The sequence below is a fragment of the Jaculus jaculus genome, chromosome 14 (assembly GCF_020740685.1).
Source record: "Jaculus jaculus isolate mJacJac1 chromosome 14, mJacJac1.mat.Y.cur, whole genome shotgun sequence".
NCBI classification, from domain to species: domain Eukaryota; kingdom Metazoa; phylum Chordata; class Mammalia; order Rodentia; family Dipodidae; genus Jaculus; species Jaculus jaculus.
In genome coordinates, this window is record NC_059115.1 from 2284023 (window position 1) to 2298505 (window position 14483).

Below are 14483 nucleotides of genomic sequence, written 5' to 3' on the forward strand. Positions count from 1 at the left end.
AGGGCTCCTCCTGGGAGGGTGACCCGCCGATGACCAGATGGCCATGTTTCAAATGGCAACTGCCACTCAACTAAATGACTGTTTGTGCCAAGTTCACGGTCACGTGTTAGAAGGTGGGTACTGCCATCAGCTCACAAGGGGGAAACTCATATGGGGCCGGTGATGCCTGAAAATCCAATTGTCCGCAAAAATCTGGAAATACCGTGTTATTCATAGGCCGAGTGAGAGGCTCACACTCCCAAGTCCAATACTGGTTTGTTCTCACCTGTTCGTTGAAGCCACTCCTATGCTTCCTGGCTGGTGCGGGGGGGGGGGCTGTTAATGAGCATTTATGGCAAGGCTTATGCCCAGAGCATGGAGGATGGAAAGTTCTTGCTTTTGCTTGCCCAGGGCATGAGAGAAAATCCTGCAATGCGTTTTGTTTTGTTTTTAATTTTTGTTTTTCGACGTAGGGTCTCTCTCTAGCCCAGGCTGACCTGGAATTCACTGTGTAGTCTCAGGGTGGCCTTAAACTCTTGGCGATCCTCCTACCTCTGCCTCCCGAGTGCTGGGATTAAAGGCGTGCGCCACCACGCCCGGCCTCTGCAATGCGTTTGCTTGTTTTTCAAGGCAGGCTCTCTCTGTAGCCCAGGCTGACCTGGAATTCACTATGTAGTCTCAGGGTGACCTCAAACTCACAGCAATCCTCCTACTTCTGCCTCCCAAGTGTTGCCTGGTGTTGTTTTTTTTTTTTTTTTTTTTTTTTTTAAGAGAGAGAAAGAATGGGTATAATGGGTGTGGGTATGACAGGGCCTCTAACCACTGTAAATGAACTCCAAATGCATGTGCCACCTTGTACATCTGGCTTATGTGGGATCTGGGGAATTGAACCTGGGTCCTCAGGCTTTGCTGGCAAGTGCCTTAACTGCTAAGCCATCTCTCCAGCCCTGCTTTTGGTTTTGACCTTGAGCATACTCAAATTTGAGAAAGTGTATCATTGCCACGCCTCCCTGCGTCTTATCTTCCAAGCTGCTGCCTTCGCCAACACTGCCAACTCCCTGACTCCATTCTGCCTGTTGAAATATGGTAGCTTCTGTAGAAATCCCCAGGCTCTTCTCTCAACAAAGTTCAGCAGAGACCCCAAGCCTTGAACCCAGTCTATTTTCCTCCTGAGCCAAACTGGGGCAGGGGTGAGGGAAGGGTCAAAAGTACTGGCCTGGACATGGCTCAGTGGTTAAAGGCGCTTCCTTACAAAGCCTTCCAGCTGGGGTTCAAATCCCCAGTACCCATGTTAAGCCAGATGCACAAAGTGGCGCATGTGCAGGGTGTTCATTTGCAGAGGAAAGAGTAGCATGCTCATTCTCTTTTCTCTCGCATAAAGAAGAAAAAAAAATTCTAAAATTAAAAACGTTACCATGGTCCATTGTCTATAATTATGGAAGTTGTCAATAAAAAAAAAAAGGTAAAAAGAAAAATCCTTCCCATAGCCCCCTACGTCTTTTTTTTTTTTTTTGAGGCAGGATCTCACTCTAGCCCAGGCTGGCCTTAAACCCAGGCAATCCTCCTGCTTCTGCCTCCCGAGTACCGGGATTATAGGCGTGAGCCACCACGTCTGGCTCACTTGCTCTCTTTTGGGGAGTAAGAACTCCTATTGTGGTAATCCTGCGCCACCACAGAGGGGCTGCCAGGAGCCAGACTCGGGTCACATGGCTTAGTGCAACCGAGCCCGGCGTGGCAGCGGGCGCCTTTAATCCCAGCACTCGGGAGGCAGAGGTAGGAGGATGGCCGTGAGTTCGAGGCCAGCTCGAGACTACATAGTGAATTCCAGGTCAGCCTGAGCTAGAGTGAGACCCCCACCTCCATAAACCAGAAAATAAAAAAAAAAAGGGACCAGTATGACGACATTGGTCTCCATTCCTCCCTCTCCCGTACAGACGCAGCCAGGACGCGCGAGTCTTCCCACAGGCTTTATTTGCTCCTCCGGCCGCTCCCCTCCTGCCCTGCAGACGTGGCCCTGCCGCGCTTTCGTGCACCCAGGGAGGGGCTTCTCGGACTGGGATTCCCCCCCAGCCCCACACCCAGGACCAATGCAGCAGCTGGGAGCTGGAGCCTTGGGGGATCCCCAAGTTCAGGAAGCGGTCTAGGATTGGGGGGCTGTGGGTAGACTAGCTCGGAAACCCAAAACTCGGGTGGGTGTGGGGAGAGCGCTGAAGTCTGGGGGCAGCGCTGACAACTGGCCAGTGACACCCCACGCTGCCCTGGGGTCAGGTTTGGGGGGGCTTTCAGGCAGATTTCTCTCCCCTGGGGCTCCCTTCAAACAAGCCTGAACTTTCTGACTTACCGTGGTCTCAAGCCACCGAGCTTTGCCCCTTGATCCAGGGCAGAGAGCGGCAGCCATCTGCTCCCACTCGCCCCCCGGGTGAGGGCACATCGGCTGGTACCTTCTCAGCCACGGTCCTCGCCACCACTACCAATCCCTGCGGCTGAAACACTCACGGAGGTGCCCCGCGCACCCTCGGCCAGACCCGACTGGGGATGCCCACGGGGTATTTTTCTGCCCAAACTGGACTCTGCCATCTTCGCCACTAGCCCCACCCCAGTAAGTACCCCTGGGCTGGACAGATGGCTTAGAGGTTAAGGCGCTTGCCTGCGAAGCCTAAGGACCCATGTTGGAATCTCCGGGTCCCACGTAAGCCAGACGCACAAGGTGATGCAGGCACGCAAGGCTGCGCAGGCGCACAGGCCCCATGGAGTGAGGTCACCTGGGATACATCGTCTTCCTCACGCTGACACCCGCACCATCACCACATCCTGGCACTCATCCTGCATGTGGCCCTGACCATCCCCTGCCCCCCTGGGCCACCACCGCCACACCCGGGCAGCCCCTCCTGCTCTCGAAGTCATTCTCCCCTCCCGAGCTGCGGGGCTGCTCAGACGGGCACTGGTCTCTCCCTACAGGGCCACCCAACAGCTTCCCACGGTCCTGAGAATAAAACTCCAAACTCTAGGACCCACAGGGTCCTGCCTCGCTTCGGCCTGGAAATGAGCAGGCTTCTGGTCCTTGCAATAAATAAACGGATTCCAGACGCCGGAGAGCTAACCTTGCCATTCCCTCTGCTTGGAATTCCTTTCCAAAAACTAAACTCGTCGCTAGGAAAGTTCTTGTCCTGCTCAGTCTTGCTCGATCTCGGTAGGCCCGGCTGATTTGACCCCCAGGTTCCTGACTGCCACATCCTGTCGGAACGTCGCCAACATTTTCATCCTCCTTGAAACTACCCTGTGTGTGTGCGCGCGCGCGCGTGTGCGTCCCCTTCCACAAACTCTGCCAGGGAACCTCCTCTCTCACCTCCTGTCTTGCTCTGTGCCCGCGGCTGTGCCCGGCACGAAGCAGTAGTTCCAATAAATAGCTGATGAATGCGGAACGAGGGAGGGGTCCCGGGGAAGGAGAGCCACACGTCTCTGAGTGTTGGGGGAGGGGGGGACTCCAGTCCAGGGTGGCCACACCGGGCGACGTGGTTAAGAGTGTAAGAGTGGAGCGGGGCCCTCGGCAGGTCAGAGGGACATGCTGGTGAGGTTGTCCTGGCTCCACAGTCCCTTCCGGCCTGCCCCCGCCCCGTGCCCGCCGCCCCCCCGCGCCCCCGCCGCCCCCACAGTACTCCTGCAGCCTGTGCCGCAGCGTGACCAGGGCCGACCCCAGGCAGGCGCCGTTGGGCGCGTGGGGCCCTCCGGGGAGTTGGAGCAACAGCGTGGCCACACCGGCCATACCATCTTCCGTGGGCTCGAGGGTGATGGGTCCGGCCCGAAGGCCAGCCGTGGTGGCAGGGATGGCTGGAGGACAGCAGCCCCCGCCCATGGGTCCCCAGGGCCCCCCAGCCCCGGTCAGCAACAAAGGCGCCAGGAAGGGCTCGGAGCGGCGGAAAGCAGGCGGCGGGAGCCCCGCTGGCTTCCAGGCAGGGGCTGGCCCGGCAGGGTCTGGGGGAAAGCAGACGGTGACTTTGGCAAAGGGTCGGCTGGCCATCTTGGTCATCTCCTGCAAGTGCCTGCGCTGCTCCTGCCGCTGGTCCAGGGCCTGCTTGGCTTTCCAGAGGAGCACGCACAGTGACAGGAAAAGGAAGAAGCAGGAGAAGAAGACGGAGAAGAAGACAAACAGATCGATGTGCGCCTGGTCCTGCCGGAAGAAGAGCAGGCCCTGCGAGTCGGCGGAGCCGTTGGCCCCCGGGCCGCTGGGGTCGCCCACTCCCAGCAGCAGCAGGTAGAAGCGGCTGGACTTGAGGGCGTGGTGCTCGTGCGGGTAGGTGATCACCAGGCGGTCCCGCACGCCGCGGACCACCAGCACTGCAGAAGGTTCGGTGACGGTCACATAGGTGATCAGGCCTCGGGGCCACACCTCCCGGATCCGAGGCTCCACTGGGGTGCTTGGCCCACTGCCGGCGCCCAGAGCCCCTGGGTCGCCAGCCACCCTGGGCCCGCCATCTGCGGGGGGCGGGGGAGGTGGCGGGGCTGGAGGTGGCTGGATGTGCACGGTGTGGACGCCTGTGTCCGGGGCCACGCGGACCACAAAGGTGTCGTAGGAGGTAGAGACGTAGAGGTCCACAGCACCAAAAGTCACGTCCAGTGTCAGGCGAATGTCCACGTTGGTGAACTTGGGCTGCACGCCGAAGAGCACGGTGCGGCCAGGGCCCAGTGCCCGGCGCTTGGGCTCATGGAAGCAGTTGGTCTGGGACGTGGGGTCGAGGCAGCACTCCTGCTCCACCGAGATGAGACGGTAACACTGCTGGCCGCCCAGCGGGCTCCCGTGGAATGACTCTCGGCACTTGGCGCACTGCGGGCAAGGCAGGGCAGGGCAGGGGTGGGAGTGGCCATCAGAGTGGAGCTCAGTGTGGGGCTGACTGATACTCTGTGCCCAATGCCAACAGCCTCTGCCCTGAGCTCCGACCAGTACCCCAGGCCAGTCCTTGTGACTCTCACCCTATGAGGAGCATTCCTGAAGGCCTCTGCCTCTCCGGCACGCGGTGGGGAAGGGCACTGTGGGGTTCTGGCTCTAGACCTAGTGACTTCACCTCACTGACTTTGAATCGAGTCATCTACAGACAAGCGGGAACCGAGGCCAACTGGGAGGCTGCTGAGACCATACACAAAGCACTGGGCATAGTCCACCAGCTGGACTCAAAGAAGGGCTACTCGGGAGCAGCAACAGAGCTGCTGGAGGAGGTCTGCACTGATCTGAAGGCTGCTAAGCCCTCCAGTCGTGGAGACTTGGGGAGGTTGAGGCAGGAGGAACTTGGTTCGAAGCTAACCTGGGTTATGTAGCAAGACCAGTCTCAAAAGACAAGCAAGGGCTAAAGAGATGGCTTAGCGGTTAAGGCGCTGGCCTGTGACGCCTAAGGACTCATGGTCAACTATCCGGATCCCACGTAAGCCAGACGCACAAAGGTCAGTCAAGTGCAAGGTCACACATGCCCACTAGGTGGTGTAAGCATCTGGAGTTCAATTGCAGTAGTTGAGGCCTTGGCGTGTCAATTCTCCCTCTCCCTCACTCTCAAAAAAAAAAATTTTTTTTAAGTGATTAAAAAAAAAAAAAAAGGCAAGCCAGCAAGCAGGCATGGAGGCAAATGCCTTTAATCCCACCATTCCTTAACCCTAGCATCCAGGAGACAGAGGTGTAGGAGGAATGCTGTGAGTTCAAGGCCAGCCTGAGATGACATAGTGAATTTCAGGTTAGCATGAACTACAGTGAGACTTACCTCATTTTAAAAAAACCAAAAACCAACAAAAAACAGCTGGGCATGGTGGCATACACCTTTAGTCCTAGCACTTGGGACACAGAGGTGGGAATATCACTGAGTTTGAGGCCAGCCTGAGACTACATAGTGAATTCCAGGTCAGCCTGGGCTAGAGTAAGACCTTACCTTGGAAAAAAAAAAAAAAAAAAGCAAGACAACAAACAAAAATCACCCAACCTTCTTTTTCTGGCGCTAGGAACAGAACCCAGGTCCTTACACATGCTGGTTACCACTGAGCCTCACCTCCAGCCCCTCCCATGGATTCCAGGCCAGCACTCTACCACTGAGCCACACCCCAAGGCCTCTAATGGGCATTTTGACTGTACATCAGGAAGGTAAAATTTCTAGTTCAGGAAGGCTTATAAAACTGTTGCAGGGCTAGACAGAGGGCTCAGTGGTCAAAGGTTTTTGCTTACAAAACCTGACAGATGTCCTGGGTTCGACTCCCCAGTACCCACGTAAAGTCCGATGCACAAAGTGGTGCATGCATCTGCAGTCCATTTGCAGCAGCCCTGGCGTGACCGTTCTTTCTGTTTCTGTCTCTGTTTTCCTCTCTCTGCTTGGAAATAAATGAAAAAATTCAAAAACTGTTACATTTTGAGTGGAGTTGTAACTTGGTGAACGTCCTCATTCTGTAGAGAGGAGGAGGGAGAGCCAGAGAATTCTCTTCCCCTTAGGCCTGAAGTAGAAGGTGGGAGGGAGGAACTGCACCCCAAGGAGGGAGCATGAGATGTCCTCCTCATGGGAGGAGCCTGGGGCACGGCAGCCGGTGACCAACACAAGTGCCCCAGGAGCCGCTCTGCCAAAGAAGATGGAAGTAGACTTAACGGGAACATATTTGTTTCAGACGATGTATTTTGCGTGTGTGTGTACATGTGTGCTCACACGAATGTGGGCACACGTGTGCGTGCATGTGCATGTGTGTGTGCATATGGAGACCACAGCCAATGATGGGATCTTCCTCAATCACCAATGCCCCTTTTTAGGGTTTAAAAAAATTTTGTTTTGTTTTGTTTTGTTTTTCAAGGTAGGGCTGACCTGGAATTCACTGTGTAGTCTCAGGGTGGCCTTGAACTCACTGTGATCCTCCTGCCTCTGCCTCCCGAGTGCTGGGAGTGTGTGCCACCACCGCCCGGCTCAAAAAAATTTTTAATTATTTTTATTTGAGAGAGAAGAGGCACGGGGGTGGGGGGAGGTGCAAATGGGTGTGCCAGGACCTCCAGCCACTGCAAACAAACTCCATGGGCATGTGTTACATGGGTACTGGGGAATTGAACCTGAGTTAATTGGCTTTGCAGGCAAGTGCCTTAATCGCTAAGCCATTTCTCTGGCCCCTTTCTTAAATTTTTACTTACTTGCGTGTGTGTGTGTGTGTGTGTGTGTGTGTGCAGGTGTGTGTGCAGGTGTAGGGGTACACCAGGGTCTCTTGTCACACAAACAAATGCCAGACATTTGTGCTACTTTTTGTGTCTGCCTTAGGTGGTGGCTTGGGAACTGAGCCCTGGCTTGAAAGTTTTGCAAGCAAATGTCTTCAACCACTGAGCCATCTTCCCAGCCCTACCTCAGGTGTTGTTGTTTTTTTTTTAATCTTTAACTTATTTATTAGAGACAAATGGAGGGAAGGAGAAGAGAGAGAGAGAAAATAGGCACGCCAGGGCCTCCAGCCACCGCAAACAAACTCTACATGCGTGCGCCACCTTGTGCATCTGGCTTACGTGGGTCCTGGAGAATCAAACCTGGATCCATAGGCTTTACAAGCAAGTGCCTTAACCACTAAGCCGTTTCTCCAGCCCCTTGCGTTTTGTTTGTTTGCTTATTTGTTTTTGTTTTGTTTTTGAGGAAGTATCTGACTCTAGCCCAGGCTGACCTGGAATACACTATGTAGTCTCAGGCTGGCCTCGAACTCACGGTGATCCTCCGACCTCTGCCTCCTGAGTGCTGGGATCAAAGGAGCGTGCCACCATGCCTGGCTTTTTTTGTTGTTTTGAGACAGATTCTCACGTATCCCAGGCTGGCAATGAATTCACTATGTGGCTGAGAAAAATCTTAAACTTTTGTTTTGGATTTTTGAGGTGTGGTCTCTCTCTAGCCCAGCTGACGTAGAATTCACTATGTAGTCTCGGGCTGGCCTCGAACTCACAGCAATCCTCCTACCTTGGCCTTCTAAGTGCAGGGATTAAAGGTGTGCGCCACCTCTCCTGGCAATCTGAAACTTTGGATCATCCTGCCTCCACCTCCCAACGCCCTGCACCACCGCACTCCAGTTTCTGGGGTGCTGGGGGTGTAACCCAGGCTTCCTACATGCTAGGCAAGCTCTCCACCAATGGAGCTGCATCTCCGGCCCTCGTGGCTGTTTTTGAGATGGGGTCCCACTCTGTAGCCCAGGCTAGCACTAAATGCCAGCTCCTCCTGCCTCAGCCACCTGAATAGCCGGATGGCAGACGCGTGCCATCATACGCAATCGGACCTGCTTTCAGCATCAATACGTTTGCTTTTCCCTCAAGCTGCTATGAGATGGGTTTCTTCCATTGTTGGCCTGCACACGGCGGCTGTCGGTCAGAGCTCCCCAAGGCCCACGCCAGGGGCCTCAGCACCACGGCTCAGTGCCCAGAGCCAAGTGTGGCTCAAATGCAACCCGGTGAGATGACCTTCCCTCTGGACCACAGACCCAAACCCACGCTGCGAGTCCAGCCCTGGCCCTCTGGGCCTGTGGTCACCCCGCCCTGTCACTGGCTCCTCCGGCGCACCTGGTACTTGTAGCAGTCTCGACGGTCACTAGGGGAGCTGCCCTGGCACGTGCCCGTCTCGGTGTTGTTCTGACACGGGCAGCCCGTCCCGTCCTGCTCGTTGCAGGTGTCCGCGTGGCCGTTACACTGGCACCTGAGGGGGAGCACGGTGCGGTATGGACTTGTGAGGAGCTCTGGAGTGGACAGAGCCCCCAGGGGACAGTGAGCACGGACGGACTCCAGAGCTCCTGGACGCTCGGGGAGAAGTCGGGGGGTCAGGGCTTCTCCCCTCGGCAGCCCCTCTGGCCGTCAGCGCCTCCCAGCAGCTCGTTTGAGGCCTCGGGTCGGATGGAGGGAGTGAGGGAGCCTCTCACGGGAGCCCACGCACTGCTCCCCCTCCCGGCCGGGTCTGGGCCTCCCTCGGGACTGACTCTGCCCACCGCTCACTGCCAGCAGGGGGGAGGCCGGCGCGCTCACTTGGTGCACTTCCCGTCCAGCAGGAAGAAGCCGTGCAGGCAGCTCTCGCACGTGTCGCCGTAGCTGTTGTTCTGACAGTTCACACACACGGCTGCGTCCTCGCTGGGCCCCTCGGCCACCCAGCTCTCGATCTGGCCGGGCAAGGGGAGGGTGACTTCGCGAAGACACAGACACGGAGCAGCCCTCCGCCCTCAGTCCTCAGCCCCGACAATCTCTCTCGACCCAGCCCTCCGCCCTCAGACCAGGGGTCCACACCCAAGCCCTCCGCCCTCAGACTAGGGGTCCACACCCGAGCCCTCCTCTCAGACCAGAAATCCAGGACTCAGCCCTTTCCCCTCAGACCCAGGGGTCCAGATTCCAGCCTCTCACCTCCTCAGGATCCAGTGAATACTTCTCTGGCTCTCTCCTGGCCATTTCCAGCTCCTTCCTGGAGACGCATACGTGGCTGTTGCCCCGACAGAAGGCGTGACAGGGCCGGCAGGTCCCACCACCCACAGCTGAACCCACAAACAGTGGGAGGCACTGCTCACAGTGGCTGCCCTGGAAACCCAGGTCAGAGCAGTCAGAAGGGCTGGGGAAGCAAGGGGCGGGGGACACAAGGGATGGGGACGTCACGTGGACCACACATGCCTCGCTGCCATTCACCCGCTTTACTGGCTCACTCTCGGTACTGAGTTCGGGATTCAAAAGCCTCCTACCCTGCTGGGGATGGGGAAGCAGCTCAGGCAGTTGCCTCCAAAGCCTGCCGGCTAAGGCTTCACTCCCAGTACCACGCAAAGCCAGTCCCACAGAGTGGGACATGTGTTCATTTGTAGTAGCAAAAGGTCCTGGAGTGCTCATTCTCTCTCTCTCATAGATTAAAAAAAAAATTAAAGCCCCTCCTGCTGGGCCTGGTGGCACATGCCCTTAATCCCAGCACTTGGGATGCTAAGGTAGGAGGATCACTAAATTCGAGGCCACCCTGAGAATACACAGTGAATTACAGGTCAGCCTGGACTAGAGAGAGGCCCTGCCTGAATAAAATAAAATAAAAAAGTAGAGTACAGTACAGTTCAGTACAGTAAAATAAAATGAAGGGCTGGATAGCTCAGCAGTTAAGATGCTTGCCTACAAAGTCTAATGACCTGAGTTGATTCCCCAGGACCCACATAAAGCCAGATGCATAAAGTGGCATACACATCTGGAGTTCATTTATAGTGGCTGGACACCCTGGCGCACTTCTCTGCTCTTTCCTCTTTTTCTGCTTGCAAATAAAAGAAAATTAAAATATAAAAAATAAACAAAAGCCCTACCTTCACAGGCCTCCCTTTCTGGCTCCTCCTCCATTCTATTATGACCCCAGATTTTACCCAGAATAGGGCTCTGCAACCTTTCCCTGTGCACAGCTTCTTAGGACTTAAAATGAGTCACAAGCACTGGGCTCAGAGGTAAAGCACTTGTCTAGAGTCACAGTGAGGGGCTGGGGGCGAGGCTCAGAGGTAGAGCACTTGTCTAGAGTCACAGTGAGGGGCTGGGGGCGAGGCTCAGAGGTAGAGCACTTGTCTAGAGTCCACAGTGAGGGGCTGGGGCGTGGCTCAGAGGTAGAGCACTTGTCTAGATCCACAGTGAGGGGCTGGGGGCGTGGCTCAGAGGTAGAGCACTTGTCTAGATCCACAGTGAGGGGCTGGGGCGTGGCTCAGAGGTAGAGCACTTGTCTAGAGTCCACAGTGAGGGGCTGGGGCGTGGCTCAGAGGTAGAGCTCTTGTCTAGGATCCACAGTGAGGGGCTGGGGGCGAGGCTCAGAGGTAGAGCTCTTGTCTAGAGTCCACAGTGAGGGGCTGGGGGCGTGGCTCAGAGGTAGAGCACTTGTCTAGATTCACAGTGAGGGGCTGGGGGCGTGGCTCAGAGGTAGAGCTCTTGTCTAGGATCCACAGTGAGGGGCTGGGGGCGTGGCTCAGAGGTAGAGCACTTGTCTAGATCCACAGTGAGGGGCTGGGGGCGTGGCTCAGAGGTAGAGCACTTGTCTAGGATCCACAGTGAGGGGCTGGGGGCGTGGCTCAGAAGTAGAGCACTTGTCTAGGATCCACAGTGAGGGGCTGGGGGCGTGGCTCAGAAGTAGAGCACTTGTCTAGGATCCACAGTGAGGGGCTGGGGGCGTGGCTCAGAGGTAGAGCACTTGTCTAGGATCCACAGTGAGGGGCTGGGGGCGTGGCTCAGAGGTAGAGCACTTGTCTAGGATCCACAGTGAGGGGCTGGGGGCGTGGCTCAGAGGTAGAGCACTTGTCTAGAACCCACAGTGAGGGGCTGGGGGCGTGGCTCAGAGGTAGAGCACTTGTCTAGGATCCACAGTGAGGGGCTGGGGGCGTGGCTCAGAGGTAGAGCACTTGTCTAGATCCACAGTGAGGGGCTGGGGGCGTGGCTCAGAGGTAGAGCACTTGTCTAGGATCCACAGTGAGGGGCTGGGGGCGTGGCTCAGAGGTAGAGCACTTGTCTAGATCCACAGTGAGGGGCTGGGGGCGTGGCTCAGAGGCAGAGCACTTGTCTAGGATCCACAGTGAGGGGCTGGGGGCGTGGCTCAGAGGTAGAGCACTTGTCTAGGATCCACAGTGAGGGGCTGGGGGCGTGGCTCAGAGGTAGAGCACTTGTCTAGATCCACAGTGAGGGGCTGGGGGCGTGGCTCAGAGGTAGAGCACTTGTCTAGATCCACAGTGAGGGGCTGGGGCGTGGCTCAGAGGCAGAGCACTTGTCTAGCATGACAGTCACCCTGAGTTCTCCAGCACTGTCTAGAGGAGGCTTGCTCTCGCACTCAGGGTCCTGGGGCCCCACCTTAGTGTGGTTGCGGCACAGCAGGCAGTGGTCCCGGGCCCCCACACCAGCACACTCGCTGTGGCGGTTGCAGCGACACTCCGTGGAGCAGTTGCGGCCAACAAAGCCGAAGTGACAGCGGCAGTGATCGGGCTCCACACAGGAGCCATTGACACAGCCCTGGGCACACACGGGACGACACAGGCCCGTCATGCTGCGGGAAGACGGGAGGTCAGGGCAGGTGGCACCGTGCTCATCCACGGTCCCACTATCCTGTCAACATGCCCCTTTCCCCTGGGCTGTGGCACCTACATCTAGAAGCTAGCCCGAGATCCATCCCTCCACCTCCCAGACCACTGTCCTCTGCTTCCTGAAGCAGCTCTACCCCTGCACCCTGAGCACCCTTTCCTCACATGGGCTTTGTCTTCTAAATCTCACCGGCATCCCTCCTGGTTCTGGTTCTCCGAGTGCCTCCCACCTGTCTGCCCACCATCCCCTCACTTGTCCGGGGTGTAGCCCCTGCGCCCGTCCCCCTCACTTGTCCGGGGTGTAGCCCCTGCGCCCGTCCCCCTCACTTGTCCGGGGTGTAGCCCCCTGCGCCCGGCCCCCTCACTTGTCCGGGGTGAAGCCCCCTGCGCCCGTCCCCCTCACTTGTCCGGGGTGAAGCCCCTGCGCCCGGCCCCCTCACTTGTCCGGGGTGTAGCCCTGCGCCCGTCCCCCTCACTTGTCCGGGGTGAACCCCCTGCGCCCGGCCCCCTCACTTGTCCGGGGTGAACCCCCTGCGCCCGGCCCCCTCACTTGTCCGGGGTGAACCCCCTGCGCCCGGCCCCCTCACTTGTCCGGGGTGAACCCCCTGCGCCCGTCCCCCTCACTTGTCCGGGGTGAACCCCCTGCGCCCGTCCCCCTCACTTGTCCGGGGTGAACCCCCTGCGCCCGTCCCCCTCACTTGTCCGGGGTGTAGCCCTGCGCCCGTCCCCCTCACTTGTCCGGGGTGAACCCCCTGCGCCCGGCCCCCTCACTTGTCCGGGGTGAACCCCCTGCGCCCGGCCCCTCACTTGTCCGGGGTGTAGCCCTGCGCCCGTCCCCCTCACTTGTCCGGGGTGAACCCCCTGCGCCCGGCCCCCTCACTTGTCCGGGGTGAACCCCCTGCGCCCGGCCCCCTCACTTGTCCGGGGTGAACCCCCTGCGCCCGTCCCCTCACTTGTCCGGGGTGTAGCCCTGCGCCCGGCCCCTCACTTGTCCGGGGTGAACCCCCTGCGCCCGGCCCCTCACTTGTCCGGGGTGAACCCCCTGCGCCCGGCCCCTCACTTGTCCGGGGTGTAGCCAGTCTTGCACGTGCACGCGTAGCCGTGGGGCTGGTCGTGGCAGTTCTGGGTGTCGTTGCAGTCGTGGTGCCCGTTTGCACACTCATCCTCAGGGGGACAGGACAGGAAAGCCCAGGATGCCCCAGGACGTCCACATGTCAGCCCTGACCCCAGGAAACATAGGACTTCACTCGGGGGACCCCTGGCGCACCCGCCATTCGGACCCTCGCCCCCACCTCTGGGCCCCACCGCCTAGCCCCCCCCCCCCGCCCCGTGTTGGCACGTCCTGTGGCCAAACCCCCCCGAGAGCCCTCTGGCCGCGCCCCGGAGCTCCTCTCACCGTCACGGGGGCCGCTGAGGCCGCCCTCCACGCAGTGGCCTCCTCCATCCTGGCCGCCCCAGGCACACCAGCCGCAGTGCGGGCGTCGCAGGCACAGGGCACACTGGGTGGCCTGAGCGCAGCCCAGGGAGCAACTCTCGGGGCTGCGCAGCAGCCGCCCACAGCCTCCAGCCATGCAGCGCAGGGGCAGGTAGGAGGGGCTCAGACACTGTGGGGAGTGGGGGGGAAGAGGCAAGGATAGAAGTCGAGTACACAGTGCTGGCCTTCGCGGAGGGCAGCCGCTTCTCCCAGGCCCTGCCTTCCCTGGCTCTAGCTGGAGGACACTGGCCGAGCCGTCTCACGGCCCCTGAGAGCTTTTGTGACCAAGCATCAAGACCGCAGGAGGAAAAGCCGGGCGTGGTGGCGCACGCCTTTAATCCCGGCACTTGGGAGGCAGAGGTAGAAGGATCACCGCGAGTTCGAGGCCACCCTGAGACTACACAGTGAATTCCAGGTCAGCCTGAGCTAGAGTGAGACCCTACCTCAAAAAAAAAATATATATATATATATATATAAATATTTTATATATATAAATAAATATATATATAAATATACATATAAAGACTGCAGGTGGCCAGATGCGGCACACACCTTCAGTCCCAGTGCTCAGGAGGTGAGGTTGGAGGATCGCCTGAATTCGAGGCCGTCCTGGGACTACAAAGTGAGCTGCAGGTCAACCAGGGCTAAAGTGAGACCCCTGCCTTGACGGTGGAACTCGACGAGCCAGGCACGGTGGCACAGGCCTGTTCGTCCCAGGAGGCAGAGGCAGGAGGAACAGGGGTTCAAGGTCCTCCTCAGCTACATAGGGAGTTCGAAACCAGCCTGGGCTACATGAGGACCTGTCTCCAAATTTGGGGGGATGGATCCATAGTTAAGAGATGCTTGCTTGCAAAGCCTGCTGACCCAGGTTCAGTTCACCAGCACCCATGTAAAATCAGATGCAGAGAGTGGTGTATGCACCAACACACACACACACACACACACACACACACACAAATAAAATGGGTGTGGGACCAGGTGTTGTGGAAGTGGAAGATCATGCAGAACTGGG

General features: G+C 57.9%; 1 protein-coding gene across 1 annotated transcript in view; it reads right to left on the reverse strand.

Moving 5' to 3' along the window:
* Window positions 1-1933: 1933 nt before the first annotated feature.
* Megf8 (multiple EGF like domains 8) overlaps window positions 1934-14483 on the reverse strand; it is a 72085-nt gene continuing 59535 nt past the window's right edge. Inside the window, 8 exon segments of the mRNA XM_045134472.1 lie at window positions 1934-3609; window positions 3611-4801; window positions 8510-8642; window positions 8966-9096; window positions 9335-9505; window positions 11771-11963; window positions 13058-13217; window positions 13394-13601. Coding sequence (XP_044990407.1) covers window positions 3532-3609; window positions 3611-4801; window positions 8510-8642; window positions 8966-9096; window positions 9335-9505; window positions 11771-11963; window positions 13058-13217; window positions 13394-13601 — 2265 coding nt within the window. The 3' untranslated portion in view covers window positions 1934-3531.